The 17,036-nt window shown below is 37.8% G+C and overlaps 1 protein-coding gene across 2 annotated transcripts in view; it reads left to right on the top strand.

Moving 5' to 3' along the window:
- TMPRSS2 (transmembrane serine protease 2) overlaps positions 1-17,036 on the top strand; it is a 40,687-nt gene that overhangs the window by 19,875 nt on the left and 3,776 nt on the right. For both annotated transcript variants that reach the window (XM_072398323.1, XM_072398322.1), the window contains exons 2-13: positions 693-763; positions 2,110-2,341; positions 5,896-5,979; positions 9,064-9,174; positions 9,736-9,865; positions 10,579-10,689; positions 11,433-11,476; positions 12,517-12,685; positions 13,268-13,434; positions 14,768-14,863; positions 15,624-15,766; positions 16,171-16,323. In XM_072398323.1, the coding sequence (XP_072254424.1) occupies positions 752-763; positions 2,110-2,341; positions 5,896-5,979; positions 9,064-9,174; positions 9,736-9,865; positions 10,579-10,689; positions 11,433-11,476; positions 12,517-12,685; positions 13,268-13,434; positions 14,768-14,863; positions 15,624-15,766; positions 16,171-16,323 (1,452 nt within the window). In that variant the 5' untranslated portion in view covers positions 693-751. The remainder of the gene's footprint in view (positions 1-692; positions 764-2,109; positions 2,342-5,895; positions 5,980-9,063; positions 9,175-9,735; positions 9,866-10,578; positions 10,690-11,432; positions 11,477-12,516; positions 12,686-13,267; positions 13,435-14,767; positions 14,864-15,623; positions 15,767-16,170; positions 16,324-17,036) is intronic.

The raw sequence follows: 17,036 nt of genomic DNA, 5'->3' as shown, positions 1-17,036 counted from the left end.
AGAGTAAACCCCTCTATTTTTTTTTTTCTGTCTTGATCCAATGGATGCCAAATGATTGTTGCTGGAAATGAGTGAGTGTTATATACACAGCACTCTTCTGTTCAATGGAAAGGAGAGAGATGACCAAGCAGCACCCCTCTGTGCTTTTCTCTATAGGAGGGCACAATGGCCTTTCCTGATCAGTTGTTCATCAATCTGAAACGGTAATATGGGGTCATTAAGATATCAAAGGTGCCAGCCCCGTTATTCACCAATCTTCCATGGTGGACACGTGAATATCGTGGGGGGACTACTTCACACTCGTCAAGTTTGCCCCAGACAATCGGGACTATTTCTTTTGGGCAAGAATCATCTAACGTGTGTATAATGCTTAGGTCCCAATTAGGGAGATTTCACCTAACTTCCTGTACTTGACTGAGGTTCTATTCGATATCGACTTTTTGTTTAGCTTATATACCTATTTCCAGCCATTTTATGTTTTTTTTTCTTTAGAAAATCTTCCCTTATTCCATGTATTTGTGACATTCATACAAGGAATAGTATTAAAGGTATTTAATGGCATAGAAGGAAATTGACAAAAAATCATTGTTAGACTTGTTTGTTAGAAGCCTATTCCAATCATTATAAAATCTGTATGTGTGATATTCCAGTGATTTTGCTTAAAATCCTTTTCTTTCTTTTTTTTTTTTTAGATCATGAAGTAAAACCACTCAAGGTGTCATATTTATCCATTATTCTCAATACTCCAAAAATGTATACACCGGTAAGTTACTAAATGTTTTGCTAATCTGTGTTTAATAAGTAACTTCTGGTATTTGCAGAAACCGCAAAATATTTGAACCTTTTCAGTATGCTCCTAACTTCCTATTTGAATTGACCACTATCTATGCTGTAATAAAATCCAAGGCAGTGTTGTCAGCCCTGCTCATGTTCTCCACTGGATTACAAAACCTCTCCCTCCTCTTATCAAGTCTAAAAATGTTTAATACCCTAAATCTTTCAAGAAGAGGCTCTGGCACTTTTCTGGGGTTTCAACTTGTGACTTTTTTGCTGCTTGGCATTTCATGGATCTTGTTTGGGAAAAATAATTACATTTCTACCTTTTCCTGCAGTTTTTTTTCCCCCCTTTATTTTAATCATCCCAGGGGATGAAGAATGAAATCAGATTGGCTGTTGTGTGCAACACCATAATTTTTGATAGAGTTTTCGTAAATTGGAAGCAGAAAACCTCCAAAATTCCCAACACTGATTTCTTGTGGAAGATATTGCTGTACTTTGGGGTCACTTAAAGGACGTTATGTTTAAAGGTTTATCTTTATACCTGCTTTGGTAGTAACCCCGGCAAGTATTCTCCATTTGTCCATTTATATGGCAATTACTTTTCGACCTGTTTATTTTAGGATTAATGAGTAATCTGAAGAGTGAATGCCAGCTTCCAATAAAGGAAACTGGCAGACAAGGTGAAACAAAGTTCTCAGAGATAAAAGACTTTGAATAATATTTTAAGCAGAGCATTAAATGGCTCTGGGCTGCCAGCATTACTCCAGATTCTTGACTGGCATCTCTGTGTGCCAGTGTGCCTGGCCTTTCAAAATGTTAGCAATCATTGGCATACACTGATTAAGATTGTTAGCATGCCTTGGCATCCAGTGTTTGATATCTTCAAGTGCTGGTATGTTTTGGCATTCAGTGTTTGACATATCAGTGTGCTGACATGCCCTGGTGTCCAGTTTTTGACTTTTTACAGTGCCGGCTTGCCTTCACACCCATAGCCTAACATCATCTTTTTTGCTTTGGCATCCAGTGTTTGACATCTCCCAGTGTCAGTGGGACTTGGTATCTAGTGTTCGACTTCAAGGCCAGTGTGCCCTTTGTGACGTCTTTGTCTCACAAGGAAGAGATATCCTATAACTTTTGGTCTCTCTGACCAACATGGCATCATTGGGATAGGAAGTGAGGGGAAAATCTCGCCAGTCGATATAGATGGGAATAAATGCTCCAGAAATCCTATATTCATATCTATCTTTATGCAAAACTAGGCTACAAAAATGTTGGCTAAATTTTGCTATTTACAGCAGTAATCTAAGACCTTTTTATTTTCTTTAACAGAGTGCACCTCCACCCCCATATTATGACAATAGGGGTTTTCATGGAGATCATAACCATATCTATGTGAACCAGGTACCGTACAATGTGAATCAAGCACCATACAATGTTTATGAATCTGCTCCTCCACCCATTCACCATGTCTCTCCAGTGCCACATTACCTTCCCAATGTATCTCCTCACCACTCCGTGCCAGCAAACCAACACGAGAAATCCTCAGGGTGGTGCTCCTCACGTAAGTGTACCCTACAATCTACCTGCACAATGTTCTGAACTGTTTGTACTGATCAAAAATGTGATATTTCCCTCTGCAATGTAGTTTGAATTTGTTATCTATTAATAATAATCCATTATTAATCATTTATATAGCCTTGTAAAATGTTAATGATACAACCGGTGAGTAATAAAAAAATGATCCAATGGCAGCTACAAAAACATTCTGGTACTTAGCAAAATGCATGCATTAATACAAGCTATCATAGGTAACTACTGCCCGTTTGAGTTTGCCAAAAGGAATTGTAGAGCCCTGAATGTAACAAAGCAGAGGGCTACCAGAGAAGTGAGTATACTTCTTCTATTCCAGGGACCTTTTGTCAACTGGCCTTTACAGGGCCACTTTAAGCAATTCATTTTGGAGGTCTGGGGAGGGTTATGAATGTGTCCTTAATAACCAGAAGGGTTTTACCACTTAAACCCTGTAAATAGGGCCAGCAAGTGGTATTGGGCTTGTAGTTTGCTAAGGTTATGATGAGTAATTAATTGAAAGTACAGTTGGGCCAATGAGCATATGTGGATATTATCTCAACTCACAAGATTTGGCAATGGAGTCAAATCTATGTGGAATGATTGGTAACTACTGAAATTAGCACATCCAGAGCTTTCTTTGTGCTTTTCTAAAAGATTCGGGGGTGAGGGACACAATCTGTGGCATAGCTAGAGAACTTGGGGTCCCAATACAAATTTGGACCTGCAATTGTGGCCCCTTCTACTCCCAGCACAGCTTGGACCCCTTCAGTCCCAGACCCCACTACAGTCCCTTCCTCACTCATAGAAGAAAACAGAGCCCCCTAAAATATATATATAAAAGCTTGTAATATAAGAATCTAATTCATATAATGGATGTGTATATAATAAAACAAGAATTAAATACAAATAATATAGATGTTTATATTTTTCTTGAATTTGTATGTAAAAAAAATCAAATGACACCTTCAATCATAGCTTCCTCTTAAAAGGCACATAGGGGTCATAATCAGTTTTACCTCTAGAAAAGCCACTTTAGCTGTTTGTAATTACCAGAATTCCGAACTGTGTCTTGGCTGTTTTTTTGAGACATAAAGGTTTTCCTGTTGCCAATACACAAAGGAAACCTTTTATTTACCGGTAATATGATTCATTATTACTGCCAGTCCAAACAATGTATCTACAAAGAAACTCTGATAACAAGGGAGCAAAGTTCTTGGCCAGTTGATGAAAAGCATTCTTATAAATATTGGTTGTGCACAAACAAAACGCGGGTTTTCTGCTTTTAATATCAAACCTAAGTTTGGAGGACACACCTAAAATGACACCAATAAAATTGATTGTCATGTGTATGAGCTGGTGTACTTTCAAGACCCAAAAGTTCTTCAAATGCCATTTAATAGGCCTGGGTTTTACAGTGAGCAATACCACCCCATGGTGTATGAGGGTTCAGGGGAACCAACATAGTTGTTTCTTTTTAGCTGTAGCTCAGCTGTTAGAGTTCACACTCAAAGCACCAATAATTATCTTCATGGAGTTTTATGTCCTCCCCATGTTTTCAACAAGTTGACAAATCTATTTAAGTATATGTCCAAGCATTCCCTCTCTAGAGCTAGTCTCACCTTTTATTTGCTTTTTCCTGTTGACTGATCAGATTATTTGGAATGTCACAAAGAATTCTGTTGTCAGCCCAAACAGGAGGTTAGGACTTAGTTGGATGTCTGGCGGGTCAGAAGGTTTTTTTTTTTGTACCCACAGCATTAGTAAGAAAAGAAAGCATTTGTAGGGTTTATTTTATTTTACAGGCACTTCACCTGGCTTTTAAATATATCATTCCATCCCTTTTTTCAATTATTATTTGTAGTTTGAATCTTGCATAGACCAATGAGAACAAAAAGATATGGCATATAACCCTCAATACCCTTTGAGCTTTTGGATTGTAGTGGAACATCTAGACATCTAGGTTGGGTGCAGATTTAAAAGGGAGACCTATGACCTGCAGTAAGTTAATTTTACTTTGGAACTCAGGTTGCCTCCATTACATGGTCCCTCTATATATATTTTTTTTTTTTTTTTGTTTCATAATCAGTCAGTGTGCATTGGCATCTGATTTATATGCACGGACAATCACAATTCTGCTGGGTAAAAATCTTGCATGTGATATGGTGCATGCACAATGGTTTCTCAATATCGTTACTAAATAACCAACTAGGCACGACCACTGTCAGTTCCTTTGGGGGGATGCAGCAGGGTGCCTCCCTCTTGTCCTCTTCCCTCCTCTGTCCATAGAACTGTACAGCATAGCATGTCAGCTTGTTCATTCTGGTGTTGCTGGAAATGATCACAAAAAATTGCTTCCAGCTTGATAAATTTGATGCATGTTTGTAGAATTTATGGTATTAAAAGCTGTGTTTGAATTGGATCTCATGCAGTGTTAAATTATTAGAAATCTTTATATGTGATAGAAGAATTATCCCTAATTAGGTAGGATTAGTGTTCTTACATATTAAGGGTTATATGCATACAAAAAAGATTATGCTAACAGGATCTTTGGTGAGGGGAATTAAAGGCTGCCATTAATTACCTTCTTCTGAAAGTAAAATCCAAATCCTTGCAAATCTGAGTTGACTGTAAATGGCAGAGAAGAACGTCTTTAGCATCCTCAGGGAATCGGGGCTACTAGTCAGCCACCTATTTAACCCTTTTTTTAATCCCCCACTGTATGTGACCCAAAAAATAGCATCTATATATTAGCATCCAAGTTTTAAATTGCTTTTGACCTTTTGGCTTCGATTTGGGTGCAGTTAAAATTTAATAATTTACAGTACAAAAGTTGTAAATTATTAAAGAGAAAATAGATGACAAACCCATTATGTGTGCTGAGTTTGTTCACAAAGGGAAACTTTGCAAAAGACTCACAAAATTACCATGCCTGAGAAAACTAAGGCATGATACCAAACATACCACATAAAAAAAAAATAAAAGATGCATTTCAGGGACAAAAACTATATTTTTAGTATCTAATGGACACATGGGAAGTTAATCTACTTTGTGTGAGCCAAATGAAGTTGCGGACCCAGATATTACCTCCTAGATTGTAAGCCCTTCAGGACAGGGTCCACTTCTCCTGTGTCATTGTCTGTCATTTGCAACCCCTATTTAATGTACAGCGCTGTTTAATATGTTGGCGCTATATAAATTCTGTTTTATAATGCAGAAAATTATAGCGGGGGTGGATGCAAAACAGCCACCCTGCACAATTGAAAGAACAGCGCTAACTTTATTACACATGGGTATTTGTTCATCTTAGACTTCTTTTAATCATTTAATCAGATTTAGTTTGAATATGAATATATGGTGTTAGGCTATGAAAACATTTTGGATATAGATATTACTAAGCAGAATTTTTTACCTGTTTTATTCCTGGTTATTCAAGTGACCTAATGCATCTGTTTTATCAAATCAAACTGTATTCTAAAGAGTTTGATTGTGCCTACCGGAAGAAATGGAACATATTTGAAGTTTTGCTCTATTTTCTTTTTCTAGGTAGAAAAAAGTTAATTTGTATCTGCACCATCATCTGTTTTCTGGCAATAGCAATCATCGCTGCAGTACTGTGCTGGTATTTCGGTAAGAGCATTTCTTTTTCTTAAATCCTAGTTTTCATATTAATAATATTAAAAATATAAAAGTTCAATGTTTAGGAAACTCTTATCCTTGTTGTAAGTGGGTTTTGTAAGCCAGGTAAAATAAAATCCTTCCCTGAGATTGCTAAAGGTGTATTGATTATATATATTATGTATAATATATATACATATATTTTTATGTTTAGCTCATGCATGATAATGAATATGTTGTATAACCAACACTATTGTATTCTACTCTGCACAATCCACACTATATACACTGAGCTACTGAAATACACTGAATCTATCTAAGCAGTACAATGTATATACTGCATTCTGCTTCACACAATGTACACTGTGCTACACAATATATTCACTGAACCAGTGGCCTCCAACCTTTTGGACGTCATGGACCAATAAATTTATGGTCTCCGGACCGCGCATGCGTGGGGTGCTGTGTGTCACCTGAAGGGGAAGAAACTTACCCCATAATAAAGGCATGATGCCAGAACCACCCAGGGTGAGCCTGCGATGGGAAAGTGGGTGGGTTGTGTCCAGAGACCTGAGCCTGCGATGCATACGGGAGCCAAGGTCCTTCTCCTGACCCTGCTGGAGGGTGCACTGGCCAGAGCCACGGACCACCAAAATTTCCTTGCAGACCAGTACCACAGGTTGGCGCTGCATAATGTATTGTGGTATACAATATAAACTTCATGCTGCTCTACAGTATACAAGGAAATTGTTTGTAGTGGTGATATAAAAGGTTATAAAAACTTGGCTCTAGCCCTTGTGCACGCTGTCCAAAAATAGAAATAATTATGTATTTATTGCCTTTCACAGAGATCATGACAATGACAATGCTTTTCCTCAGAAGGCCAGTTGTAGCTTTTGCCTCTTGGACTTTCTGTGCTATTATTTTATTATCATGTATTTATAGTGCTGATATATGACACAGCATCTTACAGAGTCCGTATTCAAGAGTTCACAATCTAATATCCCTACCATAGTCATAGCCATTGTCATTTAATGTTCTTGCATAGATTATTTTTGGGAAAGCCAATTCACCTACTAGTATGTTTTTGGAATTTGGGAGGAAACCCATGCAAATATGGGGAGCTAACTCAATCATCTGGTGTTTTGTGTTATACCCTACATGTTGTTCTACTGCTTCATATTTTCCATTGTAGCAAATGTGCAATCTGTGGGATTAAACACTGGGAGAGGAAGGATGGAGGAAATGCTCCCAGCAACAGATTGATAATATTTATCCAAAAAGCACCTCTTAGGGCTTGGGGCTATTACATTGGGAGCTACAGACAGATTGACTTTGTTAATACTAAATATGAAATACCTAATCTCATTTTAAAAATGTTTTTATCCTAAACAGTGGCTTCAAAAGTCATTTTATAATTTATTATTAAATATGGCTTTTCAATTTGCAGCTGATTTCATTTTTTTAAAAATTGTCAAATTCAGTGCAATTTGGGAAATTGGAGGCGTACTGATGCCCCCCTGAATCCTGTGTTACAGTGATTGACTGGCTGAATTGTCGTACTAGGATATTTTATTCTTTGCAATTAGCATTTTAGTTTTGGTGGGAAATTCTCTTTCAGTTTGGTATTTTAGTTTGGTGGGAAAGAGGTAGTTATTTTAAAAGTGATGCAGATACTGCAGCTTTCCACATTGTGCACTTCTGTGCTCTAATCTAATATATAATAATGAATCTGACCAAGACAATAAACCTGACCGATAGTGAACCTAACAATCTTATTCAGAAATCTGTTTAGCAAGGAACAAAGTTTGTTAAAAATCCTTGCAATTTTTTTCCACACATTGGATTTCTTTTTATGGCAACCTGCTGCCAGTCTGTGTTAGCCCAAATGACCAATTTTCTAATCCGTAATCAATTGGTTGGAGGTCCGTAAACATTGCACGCGTGTATACAATGTTTTGTCTCCGATAAGAATAAGAATAGAATAATAAGTGATCAGAATTCCATGCAGATTTGATTGGCTTTTCATACAAAGGAAGTGACTTATTTATTGATTTTAAGCAACATTTACTAATATGTCCAATCCATTTACCCAAGTTTACAAGTTAGTCAGCTGCTGGTTTGCCTTCAGACCCCATGATTTCATTGGATTGGAAATCAGACTGGAAGTAAAAACTCTCCCATATAAGCCATTGATATACTAAAGATGATATACAAGGAAAGTATTTCCAGAACACCCAACAGCCATTACTGTCCAGAACATTGGTCAGATGTTGGAGTATCAAAATAATGTAGTACTCCCATAACCACACATCAACAAATTGCTATTTCAAACAAATCCCTATTATAGTCCAATATATAATGTCCACAAATCTGTATACAATACTAATCAAACACAAAATTCTGAATTATTTCCTTATCTAACCAGTGTTCACCACCACAGGACAAGTACTGGACTTGGACAGGACTGTATCTCCTATCCCCCCTTCCCTCCATAGAGAGGTGATGCTTGAGGGTTATTTCTCTTCGTCTTAAAGCCTTATGAACCAATATGTTCTACAGATAAATGGCAATACCTATCTTTATAGCAAGTATTGCTGTTTATACAAAAGTGTGTAGCATATTAGGATGCATGAGCACAAAACACTATAAAATGCAGGAAATAAAACTCCTGTCTGTATTCCATGTGACACACTTCGTCTTTATAACTTCCTTAAAGGCTTGTTTTTTTTTTTTTTTTATATTGTTTGGATAGTAATTTAAAAAAGCAGATCCGTCCAGTCAAGCTTGGAAGGAATCCTTAAAATGCATATATATGTGACTGGCCTTTTTGTTCACCCTTTTTGCCCATCATGGGCCCATATAATGCAGTCGTGTATATCCCAGTGCCTGGACTGCAGTCTTTATGTTTTGAGCTATTAACCAAAATCCATACAGATCTCCCTGCCTATTTATAAAGTTTATAAAAATACTAATAATTATAATGTTATAACAGTCTGAGTAATCCCTAGAGATGGGAAATGGACAAAACAAAGCTTGATGATAACAAAGCATAGAAGCACTAACATATGCTTTTTTTTTTACTTTTCTTCCAAGTTACAAACAGCTGTGAACGGAAATGTGGAACATCTGGGCAATGTGTAAAGGCATCCAAGTGGTGTGACGGCACAGAGGACTGCCCCAATGGAGAGGATGAGAGCTACTGTAGTAAGTGTTTGTGTGAACGTGTTATTTCCGCTTGTATAAAATCTATACAGAACCAATCACAATGATTCCTTTCCCATCTTAGTATCACACATAAACTCCAGAGCCATTTTACTGAGAAACCAATGGATCCTGAATGTGTCCATTTAAATTGGCTCATCTAGAGGGAGTTTGCACAGTGTGGGCAAATTGGGAAGTAATTTTTTGGTACCACTGTATGCAGGTGAAAAGGAAAAATGTTAGGATTATAATTAACACCTTTGTTCCTGGTTAAGTCTGATGGACTATGGGGCAGGTGATATCACAAGAGAAGACACTCCAGACCATTGGAATAGTGCCTTTTTGAGAGGTTTCACCATACAGCTCTGCTCGAAATCCCACCCACCTAGGTGCTGCAGGCCAAAAACAAGGGGTACAGTATGAATAATTTTAAATCCTTTCTTTACAGGTATATTTTACACCTACATAGAGCCAATAATTTAGGGAGGAAGCCTAGCCAACTTTAATTTGTATTGCATGTCATTATAAATTTTTTTTCCTATCTTTTTTTTTTTTTTTTTCCAGTACGGTTATATGGAGATAAGTTTATACTGCAAGTTTATTCTCCAACAAAGTCAGCCTGGATGAATATGTGCTTTGATGACTGGAACCTCAATTACGGAGTTCAGACGTGCCAAGCTATAGGCTACAAAATGTAAGTATTGCATTTCGGTGGTCATACACTATGTAAGAAAGATATGTGGACATCCCTTCGAAGTAAAGTCGGTCTCATAAAGATGTGGATTTATGATGTAAAAGAATTTGGGTATTCAGCACAGATCCCTGACCTCAACCCTACTGAACACCTTTTGAGATGAATTGGAATGGTGATTGTGGGTCTTCTCACCTAACGCCATTATGTGACTTCACTAATCAGTGTGTGAGAATGGAAAACACATATAGTAGTGTAAAGGGAGGGCTAATTTCATAATAATTCCATCTTTTTGGAATAGGCTGTTCAACAAGCTCAAATGGAGTTGGAGGGCAGATGCCAACACACCTTTGGCCAACTGGGCAACCAAGTACCTATCGCGTAATTCTCTCTCTTACTATAGCAGTAAGTCATTATTTGCACAAAACTTTGTAACTTACACTCTCATGGTGGTCTCTTGAGCTACCTTCCCTTCTTACTTTGGGACGTCAGTTAGTTCCCACTGGTCTGCTTGTGATTACCTATATGGTAAGTCCCAGCGGAGACCTAGACATGGACTGGTTGGCTAAAGATCCCTCCCAACTCTTCCTTGGCCAGTTCCAGGCCCCCTATTTATATAAAAATACCTATACAGATTTCTTTCATGCCACTATTATTGCTCCTATAATATATAAAGTGTACTAAAACATTTCTCCTTTTTTTTGTTTTTCCTTCAGGTCCACCTATGATGGCACTTATCTTCAATCTGTCACATCAAACCTGAAAGGTTTTGTCAGCATAAATACCAGCGTCACATTTAACAAGCTGCACACTAGTGTCAGAAGCAGGTATGCTACCCCATCATAGCAAATTTGGGCTGTTGGTGAAAATGTTTGCCGTCTGACCCCCCTAGTATATCATAAACCATGGAATGACTCTTCTCGGTCTATCTATATAAATTTGATAGGTGTGCCTTTTTAGTTACATGGAGGGCCCAAAAATTAATTTTCCTTATGGACCCTTGGGAGATTTTATTATCCACTTCAAATATATCTTAAAAACACAAAATATATCTGAAGCAAAGAAAAATGTAATATTTTGCAGTTTCCCACACCATAGATGTGGTGTTTGTATTAGTTTTGTGGATAACAACATTTTTCACAGCGTCATCGTCATCACTCACTGTGAGCTAAACTGAAAGCGTTGTCATTATTTCCTAATTATTACTTACTAATCAATCTATCCTTCAAAGCTTTTGGGGAAGGTAGGCATTGAACTGAAACATAAGACAGGTGCTTGAAAGCACTAAAGAGTTTACTTGAGGAAATTGGGACCCAACTGCTAATATGGAGCACCTCCAATCTTAGCCCAAGACTTAACAAATCAAGTCTTTGGCTAGGATTGGAGGTGCTCCATATTAGGCCATGAGTCCTTGCAAAGACAAGCACAAGAATTTCATGGCTACCTTGAGCATGTTGTAGGTCAAATCAGATTCACTTTATCTATATTTATTGAACTCCTTTTTTTTTTACAATAATAAATGGAGGCTACAAAATCAGTTTTATTACATGTCCATGCTTTATTTTTGCAGGGATTATTGCCCATCTGGAAAAGTTATCTCCCTAAAGTGCATAGGTAAGCCTTCATTTCTTGTAAGGTGCTAGGTCTTGGGTGAACCAGAAGAATCAACAACTGTTCTATTGTGTTCCATTGTGTGCTTTGGAAAATAAGAATGTGCGCGTACATGGTCTATAAACTATAACTACTTGCAATGTTTACACATAATACCCAGTGGCAGAGAAGATCAATACCTCTTTTAACCATTTACAAGAAACAAAAAATAGGCCTCATGAAAAGAGAAGCTGTTTAATGTGGCCTTAGAAAGCAGAGGTTCCGAAATGACGATATTTCCTGGTGGAAAGGGAGAATAGGCTTCTACCTCCTGAGAAGATTGGCAATCCCCATATTCTCTAAGGTGACAATAGCAGAGATAGAAACTTCCCAAGGGTAGAAGAATCATTAGCTTAGTGTGTAGGACCACATTCATGCAGAATGAGTGAAAGACATCCATGTACAATTGGGAAGTCCCACTAGGTGTCCACATAGAGATGCCAGTACTTCCAGTCCAGGCCCAGTTGGGGATCAATAGCTTTTTATGGATGGAAACAGAATATATATTAGCTAGTTTGTGTAGGATCCAAAATACACTCTCTACAGTTTTCATTATTTGGGGGTTTATATGGAAAAATTATTATAAAATAGGGCTAATTGTGATTTTATTATAGTTAGAGAGATTTGGCAACTCTACTCCCTCTACAGCTGTCACTTATGTAATATACAAAGACATCTGCTGAAAATGCTATTTGCATTGTAACATTACTGGTCGGAATAAAACCACCAGCTAATGTCACTGCCATAGACATAGGAGCAACATATCATTGGCAATATTTCTTGGAGTTCATGATTTGCTGTAGGTAAGATAGACACTGTTTGATTTACTTACGGATATGAAACTGTTCATACAAGATTCACTTCAATTAACCTGTCGTGTAAAAAGCAAATTCTCCTGCACCAGATTTGTAGCTTTCCATATCCACCCTAGACAGCCCTGTTTTTTGCCTTTGTTTTGGAATGAAATTTGGTAAACTTATAAATTTTTGTATTTTATACTGCAGATTGTGGAATATCTAGCAAGACTGTATCCAGCAGAATAGTTGGTGGAACAGCAGCTCAGAATGGGGAATGGCCCTGGCAAGTGAGCCTACAGGCTTCCACAAAGCATGTGTGTGGAGGGTCTATCATTACCCAGGACTGGATTCTTACTGCTGCACATTGCGTAGAGGGGTAAGCTCTCATCAAATCAGTTATAAGGTCATATTGGATATTATGGCATATAAAAACTGTGAAATATTTATTAGCATAGTAGTATTTTTTTTTCTCTTGGGGTGACAAGAATTTTCTGTTTTGCGGAAACTGCTTTTAATCTTGCCATTTTTTAAAAATAAAATCATGTGGACAAACCAGAAGAGACACTATTGTAGAGATGCCTAATATTTGCTTTTCCATCTCTGTCCACAAAACTGGTAAAGGAATGAGCCAATTGCCCCACAAGAAAATTAGAGTTTAGGGGCCATAAAAGGCCTAAGGTTGCCATTTACATCTTTATGCCATAATCTAAAAATGATAGTGGGCAGGATAGCAGAGTGGTTTATGAAATTCTGCCTTGTTTTCTATAAGATCTAATACACCCTCCACCATCTTTAAGTTCTGTACAGATGCCTTATCTATTATGCAATTGGTATTGCATTGCTGAAAATGTGGTGAGGGGGCTTCTTTAGATCCAGAGTCAGAGAGATTCTATGAAAAACATACTTATCTGTTGTAAAAAGTAATTTTGTTTTAAGCACCTAATTTCTTTCTTTCTAGAAGTTATTCTTACCCCAGCCAATGGAGAGTCTCTGCCGGGTCGATCATTAGATCAGGAGGGTCATTCTACAGTGTGGATAGAATCATCTCTCATCCCAAGTACAATACAGAAACCAAGGACAGTGATATAGCACTAATGAAGCTAAAAACCAGCATATCATTTACCTGTACGTACACACTTCTTTGTGGTGCTCCGGTCAAAGTATTATCAGATCATTTTGAGCCTTGATTAAATGCATGCTACTGTAAAAGGTCAGGGTTAAAGCTAAAGTTTTACATACTTTTACTTTCTCTGTTACCATTCTAAAGAAATGTTTTCATAAAACCATTTTATATTCCATACCACATTTTAGACTCAGAGGCATTATTGCTAAGTCTATGTACATCTCTATACAATACAAGTAGACCATTGCTGGTAGAAGGGTGTAGCAGCAGGGTGTTTTATGTACCCTGCCTTGGTATTTCTCTCAATAGCCCTCATCCCAGATGTAAGCAGGCTCTTGGATCTCAATTGATAGCTAAATATCAAAATGCCTTGATTTGTTAAGGTCATCTTTCATGACCTTTTAACAGGAGGGAACCTTTGAAATAACTTTCATGTCTTCAGGGAACCCCTTCTATAAAAAACAATATCCACAGCTCACAGTACATTAACATTAGTACATCATTGGTATCACTTAAACTGACCTGAGAGTCACAAATTGCTCTAGGAACTCCTAGAAATCTCTAGAGGAACCCTAGAGCTCCACAGAACCCTGGTTGAGAATCACTGGTCTAGAGGAATGACCATTACTAGGTAGGTTGCATTTGCATGCAGACTTCTCTAGGTAATGCCCATATGTAATGCTGAGTCGTAAAGAAAAATTAAAAAGAACATGTTAGGGGCAGCCAGGATGCTAGATTAGATGATGCTGGGTGTCCTCCAACCAGGAAATGGGTTTCATCTGACTTGTTGCAGCTTCTCATGCAGTTACCTTCAGGCTTGTTGTTCACTGAGCTTAAGGATGGGAGGTAAAGCTTAGGTCCCAAATCTTGGCTCATGACCATTATGGCAATCCCTATTAATTTCAGTCCTTTCCCCTTTCTCATTTTAACCAGCATAAGCAAGGATATAAAGAACACCTGGAACTTTTGAGTATGGAGGGGTGTGTGACAATTCTGATGCTTGGGATCTGGCTCAGCATTGTGACTTACTGGGCCAATACAGGGTATAGAACGTTATCTTTTAGTTGAATGGAGCTTTCAAGGAGAGAAGGAAGCAGTGCTGCTGGGATGCGGGGCATATACGTGAACCTGCTTGCCAAAGAAAATGCTTTCCTAATATTTCTGCCTTTTAAATTAAAACTTTGCAGTTAAAATGTTTTACGTAAAAACAAATGGCAATAACACAATTGTATGCCAAATTGGTATAGCATTTTTGTATGACTTGTCATTTGAATGTAGATTTCATGCAATATAACCTTTATTTACTGACCATGTACATATTTTTTTTTTATCCAGCGACTATGAAGCCAGTTTGTTTGCCCAATGCAGAAATGCCATGGAGTGACACCCAGTCCTGTTGGATCACTGGCTGGGGATATACTACCCAAGGAGGTAAGAGCCACCTTATGTTATTTGGCATTGGTAATTTCATTGTTTTGTTTAGAGAAGTGGTGGTCAAATTTTTTTAATGCACGGGTTTCAAGTGTGGCCTCACTGTAGGGCTGCACATAATACCGTGAATGTAAAAACAGAAAGCGGTCAGGGACTGCAGACATGCAACAGAAGAAAGTCAAAGACTATGGAAATGCTTCAAGATAAGTTGGTAAATATGCAATAGAAGTTGTTGGGAACATGCTCCAGGAGATATTTAGAGAATGGAGACACATGTAAGATCACTTTATAATCCCTTTACATATCTGCGCCTCCCTGTAGCCCCCTTAAAAAGCAATTGTTCCAAAGATAATATTACTCTAAGCAAGCAAGGACCATTACCTAAGGAGCCATAGCTAGCCCAGGACATAATATGCATGTTTGAATGTCATACCCATATTTGCATGGGTTTCCACGGGCACTCTGGTTTCCTCCCATATCCCAAAAACATAATGAATTTAAGAGCACTGCAGCGTTGTTGCCACATTATCACAGGATGAAGTGAGAGAGAAAACCAGAAATGAGAACATAAAATGCAAAAACAAAAATTTCTAGCAATAACGGCTAAAACCTCTGCCAGGATTGCATTGCAGTCTTGTGCCCAAAAACGAGATTTCCATATACTTCCTGTCCAAATGATGAATGTTGACAAGAGGAGAAACACAGGACAAGTGTTCACACATTACTTTTTTTTAATCTGGTATTTTTTATCTTCTTACAGGCAGCACTTCTAATACCCTACAGGCAGCCAATGTTCCCTTGATTGACTCAAATACCTGCAATAAGGCATCTGTTTATAATGGAGCCATTACTTCCACCATGATATGTGCTGGATACCTTTCCGGAGGAATTGATACATGCCAGGTAAAGGAGGGTTTGTTTGACTTTGGTGTTCAGGTTATTGGGATTATGAATATGTAATCGGTTATATGTAGCCCATAGAGATAGCTGGTACAGCTCCAATTGATAAATTGGTGCACGTGAAGAGCACATGGAGTAATTGGGTTATTTTAGGGAAACAGATATACCAAAATGCTTTCAATAGTATATTTAAAAGACCAAAGAGAAGCAAACAAGGGTTTATTGTTGGGGTATACATTTAGGTGCACCTGCTGCTTGCTCTGTATAGGTAAAATGTAGGTTCAGGCCAGAGTACGGACTTCCCATTGTGCATTTCAGTCCTACTTTTTACACAACTGTAGATTTTACACTTTGGCCAATAATATATATGTAATACTTTTTTATATATTTTTAATTTATTTTCACAGGGAGACAGTGGTGGCCCCTTGGTCACTAAAACAAACTCATTGTGGTGGCTTGTTGGCGACACGAGCTGGGGAACAGGATGTGCCAATCGTAACAAACCTGGAGTCTATGGCAATGTAACATTGTTTCTAGACTGGATCTATAACCAGATGCAGGTACAGTCAAATTTAGGTTTCTTTCAGCAGCTATATTGTTCTAGAACCACTAGACAAACTAAAGTAGTTTTAGATCTGCCTAAAACAGTGTTTTGCATGCTGGTACTAAGCACCCAATTTATAGGCTCTTCTTACCATTGTACAGTTGTAGGTACCACATTTTTCTTGCTTTGGCTTTCCTGTAGAAATGTAGGTTCTGTTTCTTCTGCCCCAATGTTCTAGTGGTTGCTATCCAATTGTTTCACCTTCTAGACCTGCTTTTTATAATGCTTCAGGTTTTAATCCTATCAACTATAAAGGTCTAGGTTTTGGTCTTATCAACTATAATGGTATAGGTTTTGGTCCTATGAACTAAAATGATCTAGTTTTGGTCTTGTCCACCATAATAGTCTATTGTCATACACAACTTTTCTTTTCTTGTCCATCAAAACCGTCCAGAATTTGGTTCTCTGTACATTAGGGTCCAGGTGTTGGCATCAGTTCAGTCTAAGAGTCCAGATTTAGCCATATCTTCCCTAATTTTGCATATCTCTCATATAAAGCTCCAGGGCCATGCCATGTGTCATGTTCACTTGCCACCTACCATAATGTTTTAAAGTAAAAGCAATGGGCAGATGTAAAGAATAATACAAATACACATTACAACAAGGTTTTTCTTGGCCCTATTGTACTTTATAGTGCCCTATTGGCCCTTTAAGTACTTGGCACTATTG

Source organism: Pyxicephalus adspersus, chromosome 1, assembly GCF_032062135.1.
Source record: "Pyxicephalus adspersus chromosome 1, UCB_Pads_2.0, whole genome shotgun sequence".
In the NCBI taxonomy this organism is placed as follows: domain Eukaryota; kingdom Metazoa; phylum Chordata; class Amphibia; order Anura; family Pyxicephalidae; genus Pyxicephalus; species Pyxicephalus adspersus.
The sequence above is the reverse complement of the archived record's forward strand: the minus strand, read 5'-3'. Positions and strand labels throughout refer to the sequence as shown.